This window comes from Aspergillus versicolor (genome assembly GCF_001890125.1).
Source record: "Aspergillus versicolor CBS 583.65 unplaced genomic scaffold ASPVEscaffold_15, whole genome shotgun sequence".
In the NCBI taxonomy this organism is placed as follows: domain Eukaryota; kingdom Fungi; phylum Ascomycota; class Eurotiomycetes; order Eurotiales; family Aspergillaceae; genus Aspergillus; species Aspergillus versicolor.
This window is the reverse complement of record NW_024467538.1, coordinates 254,812-281,575: the sequence shown is the minus strand read 5'-3', so window position 1 is coordinate 281,575 and position 26,764 is coordinate 254,812. Positions and strand designations below refer to the sequence as shown.

The 26,764-nt window shown below is 52.6% G+C and overlaps 9 protein-coding genes and 1 non-coding gene across 10 annotated transcripts; 5 read left to right on the top strand and 5 right to left on the bottom strand.

Moving 5' to 3' along the window:
• The first annotated feature begins 852 nt into the window (after positions 1–852).
• ASPVEDRAFT_47400 (uncharacterized protein) lies at positions 853–2,826 on the top strand. The gene is made up of 3 exons (XM_040813774.1): positions 853–1,411; positions 1,460–1,532; positions 1,579–2,826. Exons 1-3 carry the CDS (start codon positions 1,029–1,031, stop codon positions 2,365–2,367), a joined length of 1,245 nt encoding a protein of 414 aa, XP_040673983.1. The 5' UTR covers positions 853–1,028; the 3' UTR covers positions 2,368–2,826.
• Positions 2,827–7,436: 4,610 nt separating this feature from the next.
• ASPVEDRAFT_144050 (oxidoreductase, short-chain dehydrogenase/reductase family) lies at positions 7,437–8,625 on the bottom strand (the record flags this gene model as incomplete). The annotated part of the gene is made up of 7 exons (XM_040807957.1): positions 7,437–7,474; positions 7,520–7,674; positions 7,730–7,873; positions 7,927–8,091; positions 8,141–8,341; positions 8,391–8,510; positions 8,558–8,625. 7 exons carry the CDS (start codon positions 8,623–8,625, stop codon positions 7,437–7,439), a joined length of 891 nt encoding a protein of 296 aa, XP_040673982.1.
• Positions 8,626–8,902: 277 nt separating this feature from the next.
• ASPVEDRAFT_179440 (oleate hydratase) lies at positions 8,903–10,749 on the bottom strand. The gene is made up of 2 exons (XM_040808834.1): positions 10,168–10,749; positions 8,903–10,123 (listed from the first exon to the last, which is right to left on the bottom strand). The coding sequence occupies exons 1-2, from the start codon at positions 10,713–10,715 to the stop codon at positions 9,058–9,060; spliced, it is 1,614 nt and encodes a 537-aa protein (XP_040673981.1). The 5' UTR covers positions 10,716–10,749; the 3' UTR covers positions 8,903–9,057.
• Positions 10,750–11,352: 603 nt separating this feature from the next.
• On the top strand, positions 11,353–11,440 carry ASPVEDRAFT_t140. The gene has a single exon. It is a non-coding gene; the product is annotated as a tRNA-Gln (tRNA).
• A 721-nt stretch (positions 11,441–12,161) lies between these two features.
• Positions 12,162–13,015, bottom strand: ASPVEDRAFT_47397 (uncharacterized protein). Its single transcript, XM_040813773.1, has one exon. The coding sequence runs from the start codon at positions 12,858–12,860 to the stop codon at positions 12,303–12,305; it is 558 nt and encodes a 185-aa protein (XP_040673980.1). The 5' UTR covers positions 12,861–13,015; the 3' UTR covers positions 12,162–12,302.
• Positions 13,016–14,836: 1,821 nt separating this feature from the next.
• On the top strand, positions 14,837–15,294 carry ASPVEDRAFT_143980 (uncharacterized protein; the record flags this gene model as incomplete). The annotated part of the gene is made up of 2 exons (XM_040807954.1): positions 14,837–15,152; positions 15,209–15,294. 2 exons carry the CDS (start codon positions 14,837–14,839, stop codon positions 15,292–15,294), a joined length of 402 nt encoding a protein of 133 aa, XP_040673979.1.
• A 77-nt stretch (positions 15,295–15,371) lies between these two features.
• On the bottom strand, positions 15,372–17,621 carry ASPVEDRAFT_47395 (flavin-containing monooxygenase). The gene has a single exon (XM_040813772.1). The coding sequence runs from the start codon at positions 17,261–17,263 to the stop codon at positions 15,446–15,448; it is 1,818 nt and encodes a 605-aa protein (XP_040673978.1). The 5' UTR covers positions 17,264–17,621; the 3' UTR covers positions 15,372–15,445.
• On the top strand, positions 17,333–18,238 carry ASPVEDRAFT_47394 (DUF4863 family protein). The gene is made up of 2 exons (XM_040813771.1): positions 17,333–17,542; positions 17,589–18,238. Exons 1-2 carry the CDS (start codon positions 17,469–17,471, stop codon positions 18,055–18,057), a joined length of 543 nt encoding a protein of 180 aa, XP_040673977.1. The 5' UTR covers positions 17,333–17,468; the 3' UTR covers positions 18,058–18,238.
• On the bottom strand, positions 18,088–22,189 carry fphA (putative sensor histidine kinase/response regulator). The gene is made up of 3 exons (XM_040811867.1): positions 19,099–22,189; positions 18,566–19,050; positions 18,088–18,516 (listed from the first exon to the last, which is right to left on the bottom strand). Exons 1-3 carry the CDS (start codon positions 22,061–22,063, stop codon positions 18,223–18,225), a joined length of 3,744 nt encoding a protein of 1,247 aa, XP_040673976.1. The 5' UTR covers positions 22,064–22,189; the 3' UTR covers positions 18,088–18,222.
• Positions 22,190–24,584: 2,395 nt separating this feature from the next.
• Positions 24,585–26,258, top strand: ASPVEDRAFT_144221 (cytochrome P450; the record flags this gene model as incomplete). The annotated part of the gene is made up of 3 exons (XM_040807971.1): positions 24,585–24,647; positions 24,707–25,321; positions 25,368–26,258. 3 exons carry the CDS (start codon positions 24,585–24,587, stop codon positions 26,256–26,258), a joined length of 1,569 nt encoding a protein of 522 aa, XP_040673975.1.
• Between the last annotated feature and the right edge of the window lie 506 nt (positions 26,259–26,764).

Below are 26,764 nucleotides of genomic sequence, written 5' to 3'. Positions count from 1 at the left end.
GTGGAAACTGTCCAGTCCCTTAATCTGACGCGTCTACTGCCTTGTTAATCTCGCTCGATCTTGTGGGTCTGACGTCCAGGGTCCTGGCTGGATTGCTATCGATTCTACTACGGTCTTGAAGCGAGAACGCAACAGCAAGGCCTTGTTCCTCCATTTTAACAGATGTGCTTGAGCGCCTTCCCCAGGTTGAAGGGGGTTATCACCTCTGTCCCGTACAATGATACGGCAGTGTGTCTGTGGTAGAGATCCCATACTGACTGACAACGTTGCGGGAAATATTTCCGTCACTGGTCGGCTGTATCTAGATTGTGGTGCATTTTTTAAAAAGCGTGGGTGTCTGATAAAATCGGTATATCGTGGAGTGGAAGGACTATGCACAATATAGTACTTGGCTGCGGTGACAGATATGCATCTCGCCACCAAGGTAGAAAGAACAGTCCAAACTACCTCTCACCTTCTCGGCCGAGCAAACCAATACAAAAGTCCAGACTCGTCCGAGCTCTCTCTGGGCATTCTGACTTCCTGCTGATGGCGTGATAAGAAGATACTCTGACGCAGTGCAAATCACAGGCCGGCGATCCAGCAGATCAACAACCACCACGACCCAAATTTCCGGTCCTGGCCCATTCAATTCACGGGTTCGTTGATAATGCAATTGCAATACCCCTGTTCCTATTAGACAACCGAATGTTTGTATTCGACGATTCGTGCGCGTACCCAGTCGGCCGAATGGCAATATCACGCCATCACGGCCCACTGTGATGCTAGAAGTACAAATACCGTCGCGGGGTATGAGCGCATCGCTTTTCGCTTTTGCGATTGATCTTGCATGAGGTGGGGGAGGGGAGGGGTATAAATATGTGTCTTCTAGCTATTTTTTTTTTATTGTCGGTTATAGCTTATTGTACTGTTGTGCTACATAGGAATTCTATAGAAATGGCCGAACAAACCGACCGACCGCGCAAGTCGCTCATTCTCAATGCCTTTGTTGAGATGTGTATGTCTCCTCTTTAAACAGTCTCAAAAAAATGAAAATTGCCCTTGCTGAACCATCAACAGGCAGCGGCCACCAATCGCCCGGCCTCTGGACACACCCAGAAGACGAATCCTACCGCTTCAACGACATCGACCACTGGATCGAGCTCGCGCAGCTTCTCGAGTCCGCGAAATTCCACGGCATCTTCATCGCCGACGTGCTGGGCGGATACGATGTATACAAGGGGCCCAGGAACCTCGAGCCGGCGATTGTGTCTGGGGCACAGTGGCCTGTGAACGAACCCCTGGCTGTCGTGCCTGCGATGGCGGCTGCGACGAAGAATATTGGATTCGGAGTCACAGTGACGACGACCTACGAGCAGCCGTATCATCTGGCGCGTAGGCTGTCGACTGTTGACCATTTGACCAAGGGGCGGTATGTTCTGTGATACTGGGTATTAAACTTGCATGCTAAGAGGAGCAGGATAGGATGGAATATCGTCACTGGGTATCTCGACTCTGCGGCGCGCAATCTGATCGGAAAGGACCAGCCTCAGGTATGCCCCATAACCATGATATAGTTGTTATATACTGACAAACCAGCACGACGACCGCTACGCCGTCGCAGAAGAGTACATCAAAGTCGCCTACAAGCTCTGGGAGTCATCGTGGCGCGACGATGCCGTGGTCCTGGACCGCCAGCGCCGCGTCTACACGGAGCCCTCGCGCGTGCGCGAAATCAACCACGAGGGGAAGTACTTCAACGTGCCTGGTCCTCATCTAACGCAGCCGAGTCCGCAGCGCACGCCGGTGATTCTGCAGGCGGGGACATCCAAGGCAGGCAAGACGTTTGCGGCGCAGCACGCCGAGGCGATCTTTGTTGCTGGGCATAGTCCGTCGGTTGTGGCGAAGAATATTGCGGAGATTCGCGAGCTGGCGAAGACGGAGTACGGCCGGGATCCGCAGAAGATTAAGTTCCTGGCTTTGCTTTGTCCTATTATTGGCAAGACGGAGGAGGAGGCTCAGGAGAAGTTCAAGTATTATCGCAGTCTGGGCTCGATTGATGGCGCGCTGGCCCTGTTTGGTGGCTGGACGGGCATTAACCTGGATGTTTATGGCGAGGATGAGGAGCTGCGGAATGTTCCTAGCAATGCTATTCGGTATGTTCATTCCTCACTCAAGTGCCAGGCGATATCACTGACAGGTGCAGGTCCGCCGTCGAGGGCTGGTCCAAGGCGACGCCCGAAGTCCCCAGATGGACCAAGAAGACCGTCGGCGAGCACATCACAGTCGGCGGACTGGGCGCAACGCCGGTCGGAACCCCAGAGCAGATCGCAGACGAGATGGAGCGCTGGGTGCGCGAGGCCGATGTCGACGGCTTCAACTTGGTGAGTTGCGTTTGCCGTTATTTGTGCGCATTGCTAATTATCCAGGCGTATGCCGTCAAACCCGGCTCGTTCAAGGACATCATCGACCTGCTGCTGCCCGTGCTCCGAAGCAGGGGACTGTTCCATGACGACTATGCTGCTCCCCGTGGGACGTACCGTGAGAACCTGTACAGTCAACCCGGGCAGAGCGGGCCTCCCCCGGACCACCCAGCTGCGAAGTACCGGTGGCGCGCTGGTGTTGACAATCACGAAATCCCAGAGTAAAGGAGGCTGGATGAGCAAGGAAAGGATGTTGAGGCGCAGTACATGTCAGTTATGAAATAGCCAATTAAAACACCACAGATCCTGCAGGGTCTGCCAGTGATAATAATATAACATTGAGAACGAGCTTATGCATGCATCAATACGGCGGCAGGCTGTGCAGGCCTGCAGGCAACCGGATTGCAGAAGATACTCGCATGGTTTCCACTCTCCCAGCTGAATGTGTGAGAGTGCTTATCACTGATCGTCTGCCATGACAACAGGCCAAGTGGGCCTGAGTCTGGAAATGGTTTGCTTAGCGAAGTCTGATCTGCCCTCCATTGGCTGCCGACAGACTCTCACGCCGTCGCAGGATTAGTCTGGGGGCGATTGGCCCTAATTGGGGCTGCTGCGCCCGCTGAACTTGTGTAATCTTCTGCAATCTGGAGTCAGAAACAGGGTTGATGGACGGGAATTCCCGCTGGAACTGTCACTCTGTAGCTGCAGTAATTAATATTGCAGTGACTCTGTCACTGTAAAAACGGCCTGCTTTGACTTTTGGGGTCCGAGTCAGCCTGCTTGCTGGCGCAGTTTACAGGCGCCAGCCTTGTTATTTTTATCCTGCCCATATTTAGTGTAGCGTCTGCCGTGTCCAGCCTTGCAGAATCACATTTCATTTCCTCTCTTTCCCACTTCCTGTCCACTCCGAATATGAGCATCCACCATGGATCCCCTCAGCATCACCACCGGGGTCGTGGGCCTCGCAACCCTCGCCTACCAGATCATCGGATATCTGGGAACAGTAAGAGCTGGTGGGAAGGACCGGCTGGCATTGTGCAATGAAGTAACCTACTTGTGGATGTCCATCACGTCGCTCCTTGAGCAGCTCTCCCCCGATGCCGTCAAAGACGACAAAATCCCCGACTCGCTACGCCCGCTCTTCGAACCCGATGGGATCCTGAAGGAGATCAAAATCCAGCTCGAGGATCTGGAGGGAAAAATCAAGGCGCGCTCGTCGCGGGGCAAGATCGCACAGACGCTCGCTTGGCCGTTTACGCAGAAGGATGCGGAGCGCATGATTCAACGGATTAGTCGGTTGAAGGCGACGCTGCAGGATGGGATTAACCAGTCGACGCATGCGCTTTCGCAGGACATTTACCGCGATACGCAGGGTCTCAAGAAAGCGGTTGATGAGACGAGGCTGAAGGAGCTGATTGACTGGATTTCGCCGCTGAATTTCGTCGCGAAGCAGAGTATGATTTGGAACGAGCACCACAAGGGGACCTGCAAGTGGTTCCTTGATCGCGATGACTTTCGCGAGTGGAGGGAGGGTGAGAATACGCGTCTCTTCTGCCCGGGGATTCCTGGTGCTGGCAAGACGTTCTTGTCGTCGATTGTGTACAACGAGCTGGAGGGGCTGCGGGTGCGCGAGGAGGGAGGGCTCAAGGGTGCTGCGGTGGTTATGTTGTACTGCAAATGGGATGATCCGCTCTCGCAGGATGTCGATAATCTCCTGTCTAGCATCATCAAGCAGTTCGTCCAGCGATACGACGTCGGGGTGAACGAGATGACGAGCCTGTTCAGCACACACGGCAAGGATGGGACCAGGCCGTCAAGAGACCAGCTGCAGTCCACCCTGCAGCTCCTCATCAAGCGCTTCACAAAGGTGTTCGTCGTTCTCGATGGCCTGGACGAGCTGCGCGACGAAAAGGAACGACTCCCTCTGCTGGAGTTCCTCTGTCCCTGGAGTACAGCAGCGTCCCCCAGTGCAACCACCATCAATCTGATGGTCACCTCTCGTCCACTGCCCAATATCGTCCGGCACTTCCGACCCGAAGGCCCTATCCACTGCGATATATGTGGCGAATTGGATATACCAATGCAGCACCACTGCGCCCAGTGCATAGAAAGCTACGACCTGTGTCCGTCGTGCTTCGACAACAACCCAAAGCGCTGTGGATATAAGCACACATACCACCTCGAGTTCAACGCCCGAGTCATCCCCATTGCTGCCGTGGAAGAGGACTTGACAACCTACGTCTGCTGGCGAACAGGCGCGTCCGACTTCCTGCAGCAGTGCGTGGAAATCAAAGAAGGGCTGATGGACCGCATCCTCGACACGGTAGTCAAGAACAACGGGGGAATGTTCCTGCTGGCCAAGTTCAACATGGACACGCTCGAGTCGAAGCTCAACATCAAGCAGCTCATGGCGGCGCTCAAGACGTTGCCCCAGGAACTGGACGGCACGTATGCAGACGCCATGATGCGCATCACTGAGCTGCCCCCGTCGACCAGAGATACCGTGCTTCAGTTCCTGTGCTGGGTTGTCTTTGCAGAGCAGCCGCTGCACGAGAAGGCCATTGAGCACGCTCTTGCCATTGACGAGGACGAGACAGACATCGACGATGACAGTATCATCCGCGCGAGGACGCTGGCAAACAAGTGCGCTGGACTCGTCCAGTTCGACGAATCCGACTGTCTGCGACTCGTCCATTACTCGGCCGAGGGCTTCTTCAGACAGAACCGTGATACGTGGTTCCCTGATGGCAATACAAAGATCACTTCCACCTGCTTGACGTATCTCCGCTTCGATGTCTTCCGTGGCGGAGCTTGCTCTGGTAAATCGGAGGCCGATGACTTTGAGCAGCGTTTACTGAAATATCCTTTCCTGCGGTATGCGTCTATCAACTGGGGAAATCACCTTCGTGCGACAGCGGACGACGTCCTCTTCAACCGGGCCTTTGATCTTCTTCTCGACCCTGGATGTCTGGCTTCTGTGACGCAGGCCTTGTGGTATCTCGAGGACCAGGAGCGGTCCGCCAGCTGGTCTGCAAAAGACGGCTCTGCAATCCATCTCGCTGCACACTTCAATCTAGACAGTCTGATAGAGAAGCTCACAAAGAAAGGCCAGGATCCCAATCTCACAGATATTAAAGGGTCGACTCCTCTGGCACTCGCAGCCCGACGCGACAACATCGAATCGGTGACAGCCCTAATCAAGGCCGGTGCTTCGGTCAATCCAGTCGACAACGCCGGCCGTTCTCCCTTGCACTGGTCCATCTACGAGGGCCACTTCGAAGTCTTCAAGTTCCTGATGGAGCAAAAAGGCATCGACGTCAATATCTCCGACGCCCGCTGGTCCCACTTCACCCCGTTAATGGTCGCCGCCGCCACGGGCTACACAGAATACACAGCCCTCCTCCTCGCCTCCAAATCAATCGACGTCAACAAGGAATGCACCAGCCCAGCCGGCGGAACAGCCCTCACTCTCGCCTCCCAACGCGGCGAAACCGCCACCGTCAACCTCCTCCTCTCCCACCCTGCCATAGACATCAACCACAAGCACGAAAGCGGCGACACAGCACTCACTTGCGCCGCCCAGGGCGGCTACTACGACCTCGTCGAATCCCTCCTCGAGCACGGCGCCGACACCGAGGTCCGCCAGGCCGGCACAGACGGCACGGCCATCATGCGCGCCATCGACGAGGGCCGCACGTCCATTGTCCAGCTTCTCATCGCGCGCGGGGCAGACGTCCACGTCGTCGACGTCTTCAATCGCGGCCTGCTGCATAGTGCAGCTGTGAACCGCCGCTCCGAGATACTGCGCTTGCTACTTGCGCATGATCCCACGCTCGATGTGAATATGCGCGATGCGCACGGGAAAACAACCCTGCATGACATCGCGCGCATGGGGGACCTTGAAACCGTCGATGTCCTCCTCGAGCATGGTGGTGATCCGACGGTGAGGGATAACTACGGTCGGACGCCGATTCGGGTCGCGCATGAGTCGCACCATCCTGCTATCCTGGAGATGTTCCGGGCTGCGCGTGCGAGGCGGAAGGAAGAAGGGATTGTATCGCACTCGGGGCCGCTTCGTACGGAGAGCGGGACTATCATTGACGAGGTGAAGCGCGCGGATACGGGCCTTTCGATTCCTGGGACGTTACCGCTTTGGTCGCTTGTTATATCGAAGCAGATTAAGGAGTTGAAGGAGCGGTTGCCCGAGGCGTCCAAGGACGAGATTAACAGCACCGAGCCGGATATGGGGCAGGCGGCGTTGCATTGGGCGGTTGGCGATAGCGATGTTGAAACTGTCCGGCTACTGATTAAACATGGGGCGGATATCAATCTGCAGAATCGGTATGGGCGGACTCCGCTGCATTTATCAGTTATGGCGAATAGCTGGGAGACGACGAGGGTCCTGCTTGAGGCCGGGGCGGACCCTAATATCGATGACGGCTGGGAGGCGCCGCCGCTGTTGATGTCCGGTGGCCCTGTTTGTCTGCTTCTGATCGAGCATGGGGCAAGGCTGGACCGGGGCAGTGTCAGTTTGAGCCATTTCCTGGGAATTGCGGCGCTGGTGGGCTGGGAGACTTCGATTCGGCGGCTGATTGCTGCTGGTGCGGATGTCTGGAGTAAAGACGAGACGGGGAAGACGCCGTATATGATTGCGAAGGAGAATGGGCAGCTTGAGATGGCCAATTTGATCTTGCAGCTTGCACCGAAGCCGAAGCCTGATAGTCCTGGCAACGACGCAGGCGTGGAGAGCGAGGCGAATGGCAATACTGGTAAAAAGACTGATAGTTCCGGGCATGAAAAGCCCAATAGTTCCACTGGGCTGGTAGCCATAAAACCGAGCAGTCCGGTGTTCGGACATCTATATACCATTTTGCTCGTTTTGATATTGATTACAGCAACGGCAGTGGCACGGTTATATTAGGTTTTATTAGCGACTTATTGATTCCCATGATTTAGCGGGCTAGCATAGCATGTTTGTTATATTTGTTATTCACCCCAAGCTTGTTATCCATATAAATTGTTTAAACTGTCCAGTTAGTCCCCCAGCGGATACGGGTGCAGTATCTGCCCATCTATCAAGCCATTAGCTTTGAACTACGATCAGCCAAGACACTTACAATAAAGCGAGGCTTCTGAACTGGCCAAAAACACAAAGCTCGTAGCCACTTCACTCGGCTGCCCTGGCCGTCCCAGCGGTTTACCTGAAGCCCAGTTCTGCATTGACTCGGCGTCGCGCGTGTCGACTTGGATAGGCGTGTACGTTGAGCCGGGTCTATACCGTTAGCTTATCTTTCCCCAGCGATGAGAAGGCTAGAAAGTAGACATACGCAACAGCATTAACTCGGATCCCCTTTGGAACCAATTGACTGGCCAGCGAGCGCGTGAAGCCAACAATCGCGCCCTTCGTCGAGGCGTAGTCCACCATGCTCTTAGTGCCGCGGAAGGTCGTTACGGAGGTGTTGTTTATGATTCTTCCTCGTTAGCTGCTCATTCTGGTCTTCCTGGTGATTGTGACGGCACGTACGAGTCTCCCTTGCCCATATGCGGCAGCGCGAACTTGGTTATCGCGAACATCTGGATGATGTTGGTCTTGAATACGTCTTCCACTGTGTCGAGGTCGATCTCTGCGAGGTCGCTGCACATGTACTGCTGCGAGGCGTTGTTGACGAGGATGTTGATGTGTCCGTATCTGCAGTATTACTTAGTTTCTGGTCTTATCATCAGAATGAGCTTCATACCGCTCAACATGTTTATCAACAGCCCCCTTGCACACCTGGCGGTCTCTCAGATCCCCAGGATACAGGAGACAGCCCCGTCCTTCCTTCTCGACTAGTTTCTTTGTCTCCTGCGCATCTTCATCTTCGACAGGGAGGTAGACGATCGTTACATCTGCGCCTTCTCTTGCGAATAGGGCTGCGACTGAGCGACCGATTCCGGAGCTACAGCACTTAGCCGGATGCGATGGGATAATGGCTGTGGTGTGCATACTCTCCGCCCGTAATCAATGCCTTTTTCCCTTTTAACTTCCCTGATCCTTCGTATTCTTTAATGCCTTCGGGGGTTTCCAGTTTGGTTGCTTCGCTGGCGGGCTGCATTTTGCTTTCCAGACTGTCCGCTGTTAGCGACGTGTCCCAGATTTCAAGAGATACTCTTACCCTGGTGTCTGCTGGCTCTGAGCGGCCCCAGGGGCCTGAAATTGGCCTTCCTTTGCCATTTGCGACATTGTGGTTGTTTTGGATGTAATATAGATGGTTGTATAGTGTAGATGGTTGGTCTTGGTGTTTGCAGTCTGCCGAAGGATCGACTAGCTAGCTGTATAACTTACACTTTATTGGCATACATCACGATGCAGTCACGCTGCCATTGGTTGGATGAATTACAATCGTACCCTTGTTTGAGCCAGATCTCTGCGGCGAACCATCGGTGGTGGGCGTGGTGATCTCATTATGGCGTATGGATTCCGCGTCACTTTAAGGAGTTGACAGTCTAGTTTATAGCCTCGACATTGTAGCATTATAGATGGGATTAATTGCAAGTAAATAATACCATTACAGAACCCCATACCCGCTCCATCTGGCAATTTGGTATCTCACAAACTCAACTAACAATGCAGCATACAACTACGATAACCAACACTACAAATTACCAATGCAGCCTAAATAATCAAATCAAACACCTCCATCAACAAACTACGCGGCGGCTTGGGCGGTTTCTCAGGTAATCCCATCAAGTCCGCAACGGCCGTCTGCGCCCCCCTGACACTATACTCAACCTCCATCGTGGTATCCCCTGGAATCTCCACGAACTGGCCCACACACGCAAAGTTCGTAGCATGCCCGGGCAGCACAGTGGGACGGTCATGCGGGCCCCGCGTCAGCAGCGGCGCAGTCCCCAGCGGCATCCCACAGGGGATGGTCTTCGAGTTGGGCACGATATTGTCCCCGGGGATGCCGAGGTGGGCGAGGGCCTCGCGGAGGATTTCCTCGCCTGTGCACTCGCACATGGGCTTTTTGACGTACTCGCCGGGCTGGGTGGGGTTGAGGCCGTAGCCCATCATGACGGTTGTGTCGAGGGCTTGGTCCGGGAAGACGGGCTGGTGAGGGAAGCAGAGGGTCATTTGCCAGCTGCTGCCTGTGAGGGAGAGGAGGGAGCCCGTGCCGGGTTTGTCGTTGGTGATTTTCTCGTAGGCGTTGGGGAAGTCGCCGCCCTTGAATGTGGTGGTGAATGTTTCGACGGTGGACTCTTGGATGCGTGAGAGGAAGGTCGTTGGGTCTCCGAATTTGAGAGACTTCTTGGATAGTTTCTCCCATAGCTTCCAGTCGTCGGTCATTAGGTCTCGCCAGTTGGATTGCAAGGGGGGAGGCGGGGATTTGTTTGTGCCTAGGGAGATGCCGGCGTTGACGGAGCCGAGCCCCATGATGACGATGTCGGTTGGGTCGACGGTGATTAGCTCTTCCTTGTTGTCTTGGGTCATCTCGATGGCGCACATGGTGGTTGGGTCGCCATCAGGATAGCACTGGAGGTCTGTGACGCGGGTGTTAAAGCGGAAGTCCACGCCCTCTTGCTTGAGATAGTCGGTCAAGGGGTGCAAGGCGGACTCGAAGAAGTTGAACTCGGTCCGGTGGGTGGTCTTGACGCTGTTCAGGGCCCCAATGTCCTCGAGATACTTGCGGAGGTGTCTCTTGAACTCGATGGCGCTGTGCCAGGGCTGCAGGGCGAACCTATACTTCTTAGCCTATGTAACCAAACCATGTAGGAGGCATACGTAGTCGACCACAACATCCAGAAGCTGGTGTCGAAGAAGGTCTTGTCAAACATATCCTCAATCTTCTTCATCCCCATCGACATCTCATTCTCCATCATCAGGCTAACTAGCGTCATGCGATGCTTCATCCCAACCTGCAGGCCATGCGGATGGAACACCTCAGCCCCCTTCTCCCCTTGTTTAATTCCCCTCGCCTGAGCAGGCATGAGCTCCTCCTCCGTCTTCTCCCGGTCCTGGATATCTTTCATAACGGACCTGCTGCCGTCCATCTGGCTCGGGATCAACGCCAGCAGTCGCTCGATGCATTCCCCATGGAAATGCGGATTGCCGTCCATGGGCAGGGAGTATCCGTCCATTTCATTGCCGTGTGTCTTCAGTCCGCCGCCAGATCCAGCGCTGGAGTCGAGGATGTGGATGTTTCCGGCTGGCACTTTTGCATCTTTCATAAGGTGGATCGCGGCTGTTAGGGATGCCACGCCGCTGCCGACGAGCCAGGCGTCGATGTTCTTCGAGTCGCGGCGAGGTCGGGGATGCGATATATTAACCATTTTGTTTATGTCGATTAGGATATATGTGGAATAGTATAGAGTTCAGTCAGATTCTACAAACTGTCTACGGTCTCGGGGTCCCGGTTCTTTATGCTTAGGCCGGATACGTAGACAGTCAGAAGACATCCCTTCTGACAGTCACCAGAATAGATCCAGAGTTCCCGGAAATCCGTTGCGTGACAGCGATTCAAGGACTCGATTCGCGGCTGCCTCTATACAAACCCAGGGTCGGTCTAGGGGTTACCGCTCATGGCCACCGCGACCAAGGTACTGCTGTCAGCCCACCTCCGGTTGTAGCCGTTTAAGGCGGGGGAGTCTTGTGGCTTGGATAATGAGCTATAGACTCGACGCGGCGTGGTCGCAACTCGTTACTTGATATGTTTGTCTCTGCGGTATTCGGGTGGAAGTTTCGCGTTATATATATCGGCATCCAGTGATATCACCATAAACGCGGCCATTTTACACAACAATGGGTTGGAACATTCAACCATATTGAACATTCTCAATACTTATTCTATATTTAAAAGCTCCATAGATTATTAAGAAAGTCATCTTCGCACCTAAAATATAACGCTCGAAGTGTCGAAAATGTGGCTCAGGATATAATGTCGACATCTGGAAGCAAAATCCAACAATCGGTCTTGTGGTCTAATGGTTATGACATCAGACTCTGATACGAATTAGAGTCACATCTGGTAATCCCGGTTCGATCCCGGGCAGGACCTCTTCTTTTTTTTCCCATCAAATTTTTTTCGCCACCTTACTTGGTTTTGCATCCACCCATTCGCCTTTATCCCTTCATCAATTTAGGCGCACACCATTTGTAGTGTCGAAGTACCCCAGCCCATCCATCTCCGCCATGTCGATCCTCCACCCAGTAGTTATTATTCCTGAATTTAGATAGCAGTTTGCAGCATTTGAAATTCCACTATAAAGGCATTATCTTCGAAAGTCTTGGAAAAAGGAACTTTAGTGAGGTAAGACAGCGTAAGGTATATAGTGAGAACTGACAACAGCAACTGGCCCGACGGCAGTTATCCAGATACAAGAGCTGCAAGGAGGATGGAAAAAGAAGGTATTCATTCCATCATTAGACAGGTGCCCATTACGCGGTCGATTGGGTTCGATAGGGGTCCATTTCCTGATCCTCAGGCTCTGTCATTTTGAATAATTGACTAACTCGAGACCATATTCGGACAGTACAGGGTTACCTGTTTTATGCGTTGGCCCAAGTGCCAAGGAGTGTCTGAATATGAGTTACCTTTTTTGTGTGCACATGATTATCGATGAGTTCGTGTCTACAATGTTGCAATATGCAATACTTGACGATGGCAAGACTTGTTCGTTTTGAGAAAAGATTGATTTGAAAACAGGTCATATATACATATTCTATCGTTTTCTCTAGTCTATAACAGAAACAGAAACTTGGAGATCCAGACTCTCAAGTGGTCTAAAACGCATGAAGAATAACAAGTCATAAAAGAGTGCAAGGCCTGCCTTGCGGGCTTTATCGGCCCCAGAAGACAGCAAACATCACAAGTAACAGGCAGGCAACGGGCCAGCATTGCTAACATCCCGCTCTATAGCTTAACCCAAGGTAACAGTGAAAGAGGTGCCACCGGGGCAGGCGTTGGTGTTCTTGTCGTCCGGGTTCTGGTACGACTGGGAGCAGTTGGTGTCACCGGGCGAGCAGGAGACACCCTCGCAGCCACCGCTGTCGGGCTGGGCAGAGAAGCCGCCCTTGATGAAGGCCGAGTTCTCGTCGAGGTCGATGCTGGAGAAGTCCCAGAAGACCTTGTCGCCCTCGCTGGTGTACTCGAACTGGAGGACGGACTTCTCGGATCCGCCGGTGGACATCTTGATGGAGATGCCGCTGCCGTCGGAGGTGGTCTGCATCGTCTCGGTTGTGCTGTCACCGCCGGAGCTGAGGCTCTTTGAGGCGCCGTTGCCCGTTGTGGAGGCAGTGTTTTGGATCTGCACCTCCTCAGAGAGGTTGTTGATGATGGTGACGCCGCCGCCACCGCCGCCGCCGGAGGAGCTGGAGCTGGAGCTGCTGGGGGCGGAGCTGGTGGTGCTCGAGGGAGCAGGGGCAGCGGTGGCTGCGAGAGCGAGGGTGGAAGCGAGGAGGGCCTTGGAGAAATACATAGTGGATGTATTGATTTGGTTTGGTTTGTAGAGAAGGTGGAGTGAGTTTGGAAAGAGAATGTCTTTTTGCTCAAGAAAAAGAAGAGAAAGTCGGGAGGATAAACCTCGAAAGAGAAAGCAAAGAGAAAGAAAGTGATTGAATCTGAATCTCCAAAGGAATGGATGAGTTGGAAGAGACATCTGAGAGCGAGGTTTCGGGGGGTTTATATATCTTCTGGGGGAGCAGGGAGTCCGGAGAGAAGCGGCGACGATGCGCCGGAAATGGAAAGCTGCTTCATCGTAACACGCAAACCCCTGCAAGGAAAAGCGGAACCAGACGCCACATGTCAGGCACGCTTATCGACCCTCTGGGCGAATGATGGTGGCTACCAGGAACGCCATTGAGAAGATCGAGGAAGAGTATAGAACCGTGGACTGGGCGGAGCATGGGGAAACGCCCACGCGACGCACGTGTGGGCTGAAGTTTCTTTCCAGATTGACCAATCAGATACAGAAATAACTGCCGGAGTGCCACAGCCGCAGTGGACCAAGTTCTGGGCCGGTCTGGACCATGGGTTCCACCTGCTGCGCACCCCCCGGGGGGTCTACCATACTATGCCCCCCCAGATTGCCACGACGAGAATCCATTTCCGGCGACCTTAATAAGGTGGCGTCTGATAGCATAGGAAACCCAGCCGAACGGACCAGACTGCGTCACTCGCCATCGAATTGAGTTTGCACTATGCGGAATCTTGTTGGCTTCTCTCAATCAAAAATTTTAGGTATTCCGTGGCAACCCCTACACAACGTTTTCTGCGTGCACCCCAGGAAGACTACCAAGGGAATTGAACAGCTGGATTAAGGGGCTATGCAATCGAATTTTCAGTTGGAGAGCGTTGACACGCCGTTGTGCAGGCGTTACCCAGACGTGAGGATCCTGCTCCATGCCGAATACCATTCGTAAGAACCTGGCGTAAGGCTAATTGCGCAGCCCTACGGATCCGATGACAGTTCATGCTGGATAGCTCTGCGGTCTAGATCTAGTGATCGTCGCTGTCCACGTCGGCAGGTAGCTTCCCCCGCTGCCTACGCTCCCCATACCCGGAGCATGTATCTAGCTACTGGATAGCTGTCTGCTCTAAGGGGTTCAACTATGAAGACCGCGACAGAAGCACTACTCGGGGTATACTCGGGGTCCTTCATGATTGGATAGTCCATACGCTTGGATATTTCACCCCGAACGCTTAGAGCCATTCTCGCTCCTGCAGCTCGAAAGTATTCGTCTGTCTGGATACGTCATTTTCGCTGTGGTGAGGGATTATATCGGTTCCAGACAATGCTGGGGTGGTCTCGCCACGGCGTTAGTATGTCATTGTCCGGAATAGGCAGTTTGCTCTTTAGTAAGTTTTCTGGCAAAGCACTGCTCCAATATTGTTTCGTTGCTTGGAGTACTCGCCATAGACGATCCACTATGGATGCCTTCTAGAACATCTCCCGGGGAGTTCTCGTCAGTACCCACAAATCGATAATATCCAGCCCAGTAGACTGTCCCTGTACTAGGCTGCCGTTATACCGTGGAAGGTACTTCAGATTGCGGAATCATTAGCCATACAGCATGACAGCAGGCAATCCTCTGCATTCTGCAGGTTTGTATAAAATTGCAGGGACATTGAAGCACGATGTGAACATTACCGATAGCCATATGTTTACAAGAGCAATCGTGTTCTGAAGCGAGCAGTCCTGTTAGGGTGTATGAAGAGGCTTTACAGGTACTGCTCCTTCGCAAGTGCTGCGCGGGGTTGGTGGCGTGTTAGCAAACACTGCACGGCTGGGCAAAGATGACCATCCCTCTCGTATCACTGTATAAACTAACAGATGGAGATGATTGTGAGACAGCGCAGGAAGCTATAGTCCCATTCTACCACTTAGACCTGCTGTAATGATTCCCAACGGCATTCTTTATAATTCCTAACCATAATATATCTCCCGCCATCTCCATGGCGTTCACGCTCGAAATCTTCGCACGTAAAATAGATGATGTTCTCTCCCAATTCAAGTCTTTATCAGGTCATATCGGCGGTGCGGAAAGTTCTATAAACGGCCACAAATGCGGCATGGTACGGCAGACTATTTCATGGTTCCAGGCCTCCCGGTGGCGAACTCTCTACCACCCACGTCACAGCAAAGACGACCCAGGAGCAGCTTGGTACGCGGACCCGCTCTCTCAGGAAGAGAGCCAACGGGAATGGGATGCGTATGGTGAGGTCCACCGTCGGATCCTAAGTGATTTTGAAGCTGGTAGGGACAAAGTGCGTCGCCTCTGTCTTACTAAGGGGGTGAGACTGACGAGCTATCTTACGTAGGCTGAGGTGCTCCGAGGATCGGGGCTGGATATGTTGCGCAGGGACTGATTGCGAATCGTTATGACAGAAGTATCGGTTTGAAGGCGCGATGAGGGCGAGGTTCGACTGCAGGCCCTATGTCCAATGGGCAGTGTCTCTACTTTTGGGTAAATACCGGATATTGGGATATCGTCATTGATGGGATATATTTCACCCTGCAGAGGATTATAACCCCTTCAGAATTCATTATTGCCTTCTTATCTGTCAACTCAAGTAACACTGCAGTCTTAATCCCAACCACTCGTGCACCAATCCCTTGAAATCTCCCGGCGAATATGCCTCCGTCAGCTCTCTCCACCAATTCCCCTTCCTGTTTGCCATCAGCCCCAGGTCACCCAATAACTCATCAACATAAGGCAGGCTATCAAACACCAGATCTGCGTGTTGTCCAGCCAACCCGCCTGTCTCTCGGGGTCGGCGAATCTCGCCGTATGTCCTCTCGAGAAAAGCGCGGTTTTTCACATTCTCCAAGCTACAATTTTCAGAGTTGAGATGCTCGATTTTGTCCTCAAAGAATGCGGCGATCCAGAGGGATTGTGCTTGCGCGACCAGCGCGGCGTGGATAGAGACAGACATACCGATGAACGCGAGGTTTCTTTGCTTAATGGATGTCTGCGCTGGGATCATATCGCGGTACAGCAATGGAAAGTCTGTCAGTTTGCCGGGCGACACTGTTCCACATATAGGAGCGCTGGATGTCCGTCGAGGCAGGCTTTCCAGGTAAGGAACACTATCATAGACCGTCTTTACGGCCTCCTTGCCATCATTCAAATCACCGGTTTCCAGCACGCCTAATTTCACAGGGATATCAGTCGCCCACCCCGTGCAAAGCACTAGAGCATCGGCATCGAGTATCTCCCCATTCCCTAGATGGACCTCTCCAGGCGAAAGGCTTGCCAGATCTGTGATATGCACTCGTATCCTCCCGTCTCGGACCAGGTCAAACCAGCTCGTCTCGTAGTTATGCACGCTTAGCGAGTTCCCCATCCAGAATGGAGTCGTCCACGGCCCCAGTTTCTTTAGTTCGGGATGTGTGCTGTACCCGTTGATTCCTCGAATAATAGAATCGAGGTACGTCCAGAAGTATCGACAGATTCTTTGCCCAAGTGCTGTGCGGTGGAGTACCCATTTCATCCATGAGAACTTCCCGCTCCGGTAGAACGGCGCTGGATCGAAGAGGGTAAAGAACCTTGTTGTAGAAAGCTTTGCCAGTGATGTCTTGAACGGACCAAGGGAGAAGCTCCGCGGCCAGAGATAGCTGGGGCCGCCTCCTGATGGCCGGATGACCATGTCAACCTGGGAGCCAGACTGGACAGCGGTATAGCAGACGTCCCAGGCGGACTTGTTTCCACCGACCACGACTACTCGCCTGCTCTTTGCCAGTGGTTGAGCGTGCTCCTTGAGCTGCTTTGAGTGGACAATAAGACCGCCGAACGTCTCGGAGCCAGGTATGTTTGGTATATGGGGCTTCGATGTAAGTCCTGTCGCAACTACCAGTCTGGTAGCTAGAATGCTATCAATTATTCCTGGTTCATTAGTAGATTCAACCCTAACCTCCCATACACCCTTATCATTCAGTTCAGCTGAAGTAACCCTTGTACCAAGTCGAAGACACGGCGTAATCCCGAAATGATCAGCAACGTCGCACAGATACTCATGCACTACATGACCAGGAATATGACCTGTCCCATCCACTTCATATTTCTCAGCGACCATGGGAAAATCACTCAGCTCGTAAGACCCAAACACGTTGTTGGTCTTTAACCCAGGGTACAGCCGCTCGGCGGCCCAGGTGCCTCCGACAGAGTGGGCTTCGTCTACGACGAGCAGGGTTGCGGCTGGATGGATCTCAAGGTAGGTCTTGGCCATGATGAGGCCGTGGAGGCCTGCATTATTAGTACTCAAATGGATGGGTATATCGAATGTGGATTTGTACCTGCGCCGATGATTAGTAGATCGACCGAGGACGACATTGCGATATTCCAAGTTATCCTGGAGTAAGAGCCAGACAGGCACTACCATGTTCACGAGGCTTTATAACAATGCATACCCCGCTAGAGACTGCGCTGTAAGCTAACTGCCGTGATTGGTGTCCGAGAGCGTCTCCAGCCTCGGATCTCCATTTCTCTCCGCATTCCCCAGATCTTAAAGATCCCCGCGATCGCTTATCGCTTTGCGATCGCTTATCGCTTTGAAATAACAACTGTCGACAAGTCTACCTCCCACAATGTCGACCCTGCATCCAAACGCAGAGAAGCTCATCAAGAGAGCAGAGGAATTCTTCGCCGAAGTGGCTGACTTGTACTCCCCCACCCACTCGCCACTCTTAATCGTCTAACAGTGTTAGAACACCTGGCAAGAACCTCGAAACGCACCTCAACACCAACTACGGCCCGGGCAACCCCTTCTATGAGGACTTCTGCAGCCTCATCCGCACCGGCATCGCCAACAACGAAGACTGGATCGCGACCGACGAACTGGACGGCCCCAAATACCGACGGAGCAGGCTGTGCTCGCCCTCGGAGCGCACGCGCTATTTCAGCATCACGACGGTGTATATGGATAGCGCGGACGAGTATCGCGGGCAGTACCATCTGCATCCGTACGGCGAGATTAATTGCGTGGTTCAGATTGATAAAACGGCGGAGTTGAAGGGGATGAATGGGTGGATGGGGGCGGGGTGGACGTCGCCTGCCGCGGGGACGCATCATTATCCGGAGGTGAGAGGAGGTGCCCTGGTGGCCTTGTTCTTCTTGCCGGCTGGCAGGATTTCGTATAAGGCGAGTCCGGGCATGGAGCAGCCGGTTTACGTTTAGGAGTTTGAATTATGAATTTTAGGCTATTGTGCAACTCGCCCAGTTATGCGAAGATTATGTATTACAGTATGGTATCACAACAATTAAAAGGCGAGGTGCGCCAGGCACCGTCGCTGATCATGACTCGTCTTCGAAAAATAGAACATGATATAACATGATAACATTTCACGATACCGGATATAGCGAGAACCATCCTCCTCTTTCCCACTGACCAGGCTTGTAAACGGCGCCGTTCCGTGCGTGTGCCTGGTGGATGCCGGCAAGAAGTGTGTTGAGTCGTTCGAAGTTGATTGGCTTCATGATCCATCCGTCGAAGTCTAGGTCAATGTACATCTGGGCGTCCTTTTCGAGAAGAGACGCCGATACAGCGAAGACGGGGGTGTGGAGGTTCGATGAGATGTGTTGTTTTTCGAATTCGCGAATCCGTTTTGTGGCGTCCATGCCGTCGAGAATGGGCATCTGCAGTACCGTAAGTATAAACCTCTACCATACATTGGCAGCAGCTCACCTGAATGTCCATCAACACCACATCCCACTGCGTTGGGTTCTCGGCGTATGCATTCGCGCACTCCTCTCCATTCACTGTCCACTTAACAGTGTACCCGAGTTTTCCGAGTCGCTTTTGTAATATCTTTGCGTTGATAGGATCATCTTCAGCCACGAGCACTCGAAGTGGCGAGTCGGGCTTGTCAGGTTTAGAGGTTGGCTTTGAAACTGATTGATCTGCAGGCTGCGACACAACGGATTCAGGTTCATGGGAGGCTGTTTCCGTGGGCTGTCTCGGTTGTAAAGCTTCACGCGGCGTCTTCAGTTCAGCTTTCGGTGTAGTATCCTCTAGGCCAATGCCACGGGCGCTAGCACCGCTTCCCTGGCTGTTATGCCTCGAAGTAGAAGTGCTATCGACAAGAACCATATCCTCCGTAGGAAATGCAACCACGGAGTCTTTGGTGGCGACCGGACCAGTTTCCAGGCCCGGACTCTTTATCTCTGACCCTTCAGGAATCAGGAATTGCAGTGAAATCTGGAATCGGCTGCCTTTACCCTCTTCAGATCTCACGGTCAATTGTCCGTGCATGTTGTGCACTATTCGAGCAACCAGTGCCAGACCGAGGCCCAGGACTGTCGTCTTCTCTTGAGCAGCGCCCTCGAGGGAAGCATTTTCCCCATTATCGCCACGGCTCTCGGAATCGTCCTCCCCCGTGACCTGCTCCAGTTCCCGAAATAGTTGCTCAAGTGTAGCTGGTGAGATTCCGTCTCCTGTATCGAGAACCGCAATTTTAATCGTCGCCTTGCCCGGGTCCCCTTCGCCAGGAGCGTGCCACACTTCCACGGTCACATTACCCTCTGTGGTGCGTTGGATTGCGTTGGAAATGAGGTTGCTAATCGACTGTCGGACACGTCGCTGATCTCCGACCACGGTATCGGGGATCCCAGGGTGCTGCAACACCGTGTAACTTAAGGACTTGCGATTCATCTCGCTTTCAAACATGGCAGTTACTTCTTTGAGTGTTGTCGGCAAGTCGAAGGGCTCATCCTTAATGAGATTTTGCCCTTTCTCCACATTGGTGAGATCGAGAAGATCATTGATGACATATATCAAGGACTTGGAAGCCGAGTAGGATTTGCTCAAGTGATCCCGGGTCTCGCCATCCAGCGCTCCTTCGAGAGCAATCTCCAAGTAGTTGACAATGGCATTCAGCGGTGTGCGTACCTCGTGGGCAGAGTTTGCTAGAAGCAACTTGGTGAGGCTAGAGCTCTCCAGAGCGGCCTCCTGCTGTCGCCAAACTTTGATAAATTTGCCGTATACTAGACACAAAACCGCGGCTGTGTCTACCTCGGACTCGGTCCAGTCCCGGCTCCGGTCCAAGACCGTCTCGCTCCATGTCTGAAAGCTCTTCCGGGGCTCCAGATGGCCCTCAGAGAACTTGGCTAAGTTGGGATTGCCACCCCATTTCACCTCGGTTAATTGACCGCGGCGGAAGAAGGCAATGAAATCCTGCCCAGCCGTGGATAGCGGTACGTAAAGCAGGCCTGAAATATCTTTGAAGCCGGGCGGATAGTGCAGATCCTGAAAGTCCTTCACAATATGGTTAGAAGCGAGGACAGAATTATGCTTTCGCACTTTGAGATACTCTAACAAGGCGAGCATCTCTTGTGACTGATGCGATTTTGCCAAAATTTTTATCTCCCCGCGAATGCACAAAGCACCGTAGTCGGCGTCGACAAGTCGAAGCAGATCATCTGACGAGGCGACTATATATCCGGAAGGGTTCGCATCGGTCGGCATTGTGTTGATAAGCTTGCGTGCTTGCAGGCGGGACGTATAGGATAAGCGTTCGATGTTTTGAGAGACGGTGTCTCCAATTAGTCGGCACATTTTCCGTATGGGGAATGATACTCTCATCCCTCGAGAGCCGTATGAATGGCACGAAATAAGGCCCCATAAGTCGTTCGGACCGTTCACGCTAATGGACATGGAGGATCGAACTTGCATATTGGCCAGGTATTTGATGTGGATAGGAGACATGGCGCGGAGACAGGCGTGAGTCATGTCCAAGGGTGTTTCGAGATCCTCAAGCGTCCGACACACCAGCCGTGCGGTTTCATGGTCGCGATCATAGAGTAGCCGAACTTTATTAATCCGGTACAAGTCTCGCGCTTGTTTTGGTATGTCAGCAGCTGGGAAGTGCAGACCCTTGAACAGATCGATGCTCATGGTCGGGTCGACTAGTTCCGCGACAACTTTACCATTAAACTCCGAGTCAAACTGGTAGACCAGGATACGGTGGAAGCCCGTCAACTCCTTTACAATGCCCGCAGTTGTATCCAGAAGGGTCTCCATGCTATCCGCACGGGCCAGTTGTTCCTGGATTTGGTTGACAATGCTGAAAACCTCCATCGCAGCTGTTTCGCCTTTTCGCCGGCGTGCACGGCGCAGGATGCGCAATGGCTGATTTATCGTGGTCGTACTAGCGGCCATCTGGTCCGTCGTCGGCGTCACATCTAGAGTATTCGCTGGGGTCCCAGGCGAGATGTGGCCCGGCACCATCAGAGGGTTGACGTCATCCTCCTCCAGCTCGAACTCGCAGACTACCAAGCCATTGGTTTCGGGACTGCTATGCATGGCGCACCATAATCGAATTATGCTACCGTTGGGTTCATTCACTGTGAGAATAAACACGGCCGGGCCATCCACCGCCGCGTCGTAACCCTCATCCCTGACAAAGTCCACATGGTCCAAAAATGTATCTGCCTGATCGACCGAGAGAATATCGCAGAAGGTAGGAAGTGAGAAGAGGTCATTCGGCGAGTAACCGAGAATGTCTTTTGAGTTCTCGCTCACGATGCGAACGATCATCTCCTCGTTCGGCCCCGTACATACAGCAACTAAAGCACCGAAGCTTTGAATTGCGCCCGGGATATGGATCGGCTCATCTTCACAGGCTTTGAACGAGTCGACAGTCCTCCCGGTTATCACAGCGTGTCCGTCGTCGGTCACCACATGACGAAAGCGCGAGGTCATAAGCTGGTAAGCCTCCTGGTCGGGCTCGTCTTGAGAGGTAGGAGTAAGAATTGTGTTGTCATCATCCTTCCGTAACGCTGAAGTGTTCGATCGAGGTCGCGTAGACGATTCGGACATCCGCTGAGAAGATGCGGGCTCGGAGGTCTGCGGGGTAGGTCGAGTACCGCCACTCAAGTCAATCGAATTTGTCCTGCTGTCGGATTCTGATCGCATTCGCGTCCAAGTTTGATCGTCGATAATCGAATAACGACGGGCGCCTCCGGTAGGAGATAAGGCCGGGTTCATGCCGTGTGAGGGGACATCGCTGCGCGTCGAGGGGTCAAGTGAGACAAGTGACCGGATTGGAAACACTCGATCCGAGGTTCCGATAGAAGTGTCGTGCGACGCACCAGGGCCTCTCCCCTGTTCTGGTGTTGTTGAGGTATCGGGGGCAGGCGTCCCCTCATGGGACGGGTGCTCCGAACGGAGAGGACGGTCGGACATCCTCTAAGGGAGATCGTAGGATGCCACAGGTTCCAGGCCCACTCAGGGAACTAGATGTATTAGGTTGGACCTGACAGCGGCTGCTTCCTAGTCGCAAGACTATGTAGATGCAGCAATCTGGGTTGGGCGAGGTGGAAAACTCTGGAGGGGGGTCAGGCCACAGAGGGCACAGGCGTGAGAGAAACAGTAGAGGAAGACATTTCCAAGCATCCAATGCAACGGCCGAATTGATACTGAAAAAAAGAGTGGGCTCTAGAGGGGCGTTGGATATCTCTCTGTGCCTTGGAACAGCGAGTCACGGGACCGTCGGTACAAGGTGCCGCCAATCGCAGTGTTCAGCCGGGCTGTCCTGGCCATCGAGGAAGCCGGGTAAAAGGGCCGGCGATATCGAGCGAATTCTTCCCGATGGGTGTAGATGGATGGCATGGCGTGTTGAATCATGAGTCAGAATTCAGATCTGATCTCGAGCTTCCAAGGTTGATTCGAGAACTTGAAGCTCAACGCCGAAGCAGATCAAAGTCGAGTCATGTGGGCGCTAACCGAATACGGGTATGTCGCTGATCATGTATGGAAAGACGCGAGAGCAGGACTGCAGGAGCGACAACTTTGAAGTCCTTCAACGCACTGCAAAACAACTACCTGCTATTTCAAGTATAGTCCCAGAATCTTCCAGTGACGAATATATGAAACCTGCAAGGACCAGCAAATAAAGCTGTGGCTCAGGCTACCCAATCAAGTATGACGGTGAAGCCTCGGAATGCAACAGTGCAGTTAGTTATACAATCTTGCCAGAGATATTATGCAGGACAGGTCATTTGATGATATGTGGAAAGGCATTGTGAAGGTCCTGGTAGAATTCCAAGGTTTGAAGAAACCCGGTAATAGTGGTAGTCAATAATTGCTCTTCTAAAAAGCATTCAACTCCACTCAGTCGGTGTGTAGAAATGGAGAGAAGAATATCTCCATGTCAGAACAGGCAAAACTGCTTCATCTCGCTCGAAAGGATTATCTCCGTTTGACTCACAGAGGATCCATGTCCCGAATACGAGGTACACCCTACAAAGGATGACTCAACTGACTCGAGGCATGAGCCTCTACAAATCAGTGTGCTCAAAATAAATTTAAGATGGATGATAGTCGAGCGCTTTTCCTTTTTCAGAGCCCGACAGGATGCGCTTGCATGGGCGTTGATTGCATGTTCCTTAGCTTCAATGCCGAGCTCTGGCGTCTCCCGCCAGTATATAGATATAAATTCCTCAACTTCGCTTCCCTAAGAGTGTTTCCATTTCTTTAGATAGAGCCATGGCTGCCTCTTTCTCAATATCTGGAGAAACAGCCAGGCAGAATTTTCGGCAGTGGTAAGCATCCCCGTCATTCCAATCACAACCTTCCATGATGAGCACAACCTTTCACTCGCCGAAATGAAACATCAGTATTGCTTAAGACTGTTGTATTATGTGTACTACCCAAGGTTACTGAAACCTTTGTCATCTGATTCATATCTGCCTTCGTTTTATGGAAGTTGAACTAACAGTTGTTTGTTCAGATAGAGCCGATCGTTTCCCTCCGAGCCTTCCCTGCCTTTGATCATGCCAGTGAACAGTGTAGTACGGAGTACATATCGTGCAACATACGGAGAATATAATTTCATTGTCTGGTGTTGCGCTGTACTGAAATTGTCCGAGCGTACTGCAGCTTGGCCAACACTCCATAGTCAATAGTCCGAGCGTCCTATACCTCTACCTACCGTTAGATTCCTGACCGTTTGCATAATAGAATTACTTTTATTTGTCAGAACCCCGTCTGGTTTCACTGGCGTTCAGTCAGTATGGGGATTCGCCTGTTAAGTCAGCCTCAGAAGTATCCTGAGTTAGGCTGTTATAATCTATGCGCCAGATGTCCAGAGAGATACTTATCATTTCAGTCTTACTGGTCTAAAATCAGGCCCCACGCAAGCGCGGAATGAGAGGCGATTGGAGCGTTTCAATTCAACACCACTTCCGCAACTGTTTGCGACGCCGGAGCCCTAAGAGCCTCGCCTTGAGTCTCACGCAGTAGACTCCAGCAAACAACAATAATAAATTAGAAATCAACACTGGCGTCAGCATATTATTCAAGCCGAAATCGGACACAAAACACCCGGTCTTTCTGGATTTCCCGCGATGAGCCGAAATAATGGAGAAACTGGGCGGAGATATATATCGGAGGGACCACTTGATCACCCCGAAGATTAACCAGCACAAGAATGACCCCGCGATTCAGCTCAAATATCCGCATTTGGAGAATGAAATACCCGTGCATGAAGACAGCTGACAACGGGAGCGAATGGGAGGTGGCCGATTAAAGACATTCCGTATAAATTTAGGAGGATACCGCCGGTAGCCGAGTAGTGACGTACTTTGGTATTCGCCGACGGTAACCGCGCCCCTGCCTACTTAACTGCCCACAATGCTGGGGATGAAGAGGGTGTTGCAGGAAGGCTGAAGCGATTACCAACCGAGTAAGAATGGTCGCGACAACCATGCTGCACTGTATCCTGCCGGGGTCCTGGTCAACGGGGCTGCTGGCCGCGAGCGTTGTCTTGGTAGAAACCCCCGATTCAAACCGCACCTAAAGCCGCTAACTGACTGGGATTTTGTACAGCCACTCATCTGGACTGCATACGCCAAGTTCCTGCATCCCCTGTCGAGCGTCCCCGGTCCGTTTCTCGCCTCTGTGACGCCCTTTGTTCAGCTCTATCACGGTTTGAAGGGCGACCGACATCTATGGATTTATGAACTGCACCAACAATATGGCCCCCATGTGCGACTCGCGCCGAACTTCGTCTCGGTGAATTCCGTCGAGGGCCTGCATAAGATCTACGGCCATGGAAATCGCTTCCGAAAGGCCGACTTTTACAACTCGTTCCCGGCCATTTCGGGGGTCTATAACACGCACAATGCGATTGATAAGATGATTCATGGCCGGAAGCGCCGCGTGCTTAGCCAGGCGTTCTCGGATAATGCACTGAAGGGAATGGAGGATGTTATGCTTCTGCATGTGCGACAGCTGTGCTCGATTCTAGGCCGGGAGCCGAAAGGGCTGCAGCCGAGTAACCCGAAAGACGGTGCTACGTTTAACATGGCCAATTGGTTTGGATACTTGACTTACGACGTTATGGGAGAGCTGTGCTTTGGGAAGAGTTTTGATATGCTGATTGACGGCGCGAAGAGGCGCATGGTCCATTTGGTTGACAGGGCGGCATACCGGCACTATGTTGTATGTTTCTCGAGATCTTCAGGTTTGACATCACTGACATGAATAGTGCGGTCTCTGGATGCCTCTGCACCGCTGGCATCTTGACCAGATTTTTATTCGCCGATTGACGAACGACCGGTGGAATTTTATCATGGAGTCCCGGCAAGAAGCTAATAAGCGCGCCCAGGAGAGAGCATCGCTGGGAAAAGACGCGAAGAAGGACTTCTTCTACTACCTCCTTAATGCCCGCGATCCCGAAACCGGAAAGGGCCTTGCGACTCAGGAACTCTGGGGAGAAGCGAACGTTCTGATGATTGCGGGCAGCGACACCACGTCCACCAGTCTCTCGGCAGCGATGTTCCATCTAGTCCGAAACCCCCATGCCATGGAGAAGCTGAAGGAGGAAGTGCGCTCTCATTTCAGCGACGTGGAGCAGATCGTTAGTGGACCTGAATTGAACCAGTTGCCGTACTTGAAGGCCTGCATTGACGAGGCTATGCGTCTCGCCCCAGCTGTTGCCGGATCGATCCCGCGAGAGGCCTCAGACCCTGTCGTCACTGTAGATGGCCTTGTTCTCCCTGAAGGAACTGGATGTGGCACTCCTCCGTACACCATTCACCGAAGACCGGATTACTACCGCGAACCATTGAGCTATCTGCCCGACCGCTGGATCGAAGGGGCAGTCTGCAAGACCATGGACGACGCCTGGACCGTGACCAAGGACGATCTTGAAATCGCCCGCAAGGCCTTCTGCCCGTTTAGCATTGGACCCCGCGGCTGTATTGGAAAGAGCATGGCATTGATGGAAATGCGAATTACCCTTGCCAGGATCATGTACCTATTCGACTTTGAGCTGGCTGACTCGACCGGCGAGGATGAGACTGGCCAGTTTAAGATGGTGGATCATTTTGTGGCTTCGAAGACCGGTCCTAATGTTATTGTTAGGAGAAGGCAATAAGCTTGCTACTGCTAAAATGGGAAATGACATTATTCATGTTGATGAACTATTTGCTTTCGATGAAAGGGTCAGCCTTGGCATTAATGTCTAATAGGACTTGATTATACACCAATAGCTAGGCATATCCGCCATATATTGAAGGACTTTTAAACCTTGGAGCCTAGCACCACCGCACCTGCCGGTTTAGGAGGAATCAGCACAGTTGGTAGTTTAGGAAGGTGCGATAAGGGCAGCTAAGAATAGGCAGGAACCACCAACGCCGTTGCTCTTTCCTTGGGCGTAATGTTATGGGCTTCAACTGGAAAGGTGCGGCTGAATAGATAACAACGCGCCTTATGTGAGGGGTAAGATGTATTAAAGTTCCGGTATATTTACCAAATAACTGTGAATCTGTAGGCTCGGGTAACCAACACTGAACAAAGCCATATTACATATGGCGCTGCTGGGAAGACAGACAAAATGTGACAATGCCGCAAACGGTGCAGATTGTATGGACAGACAGCGGC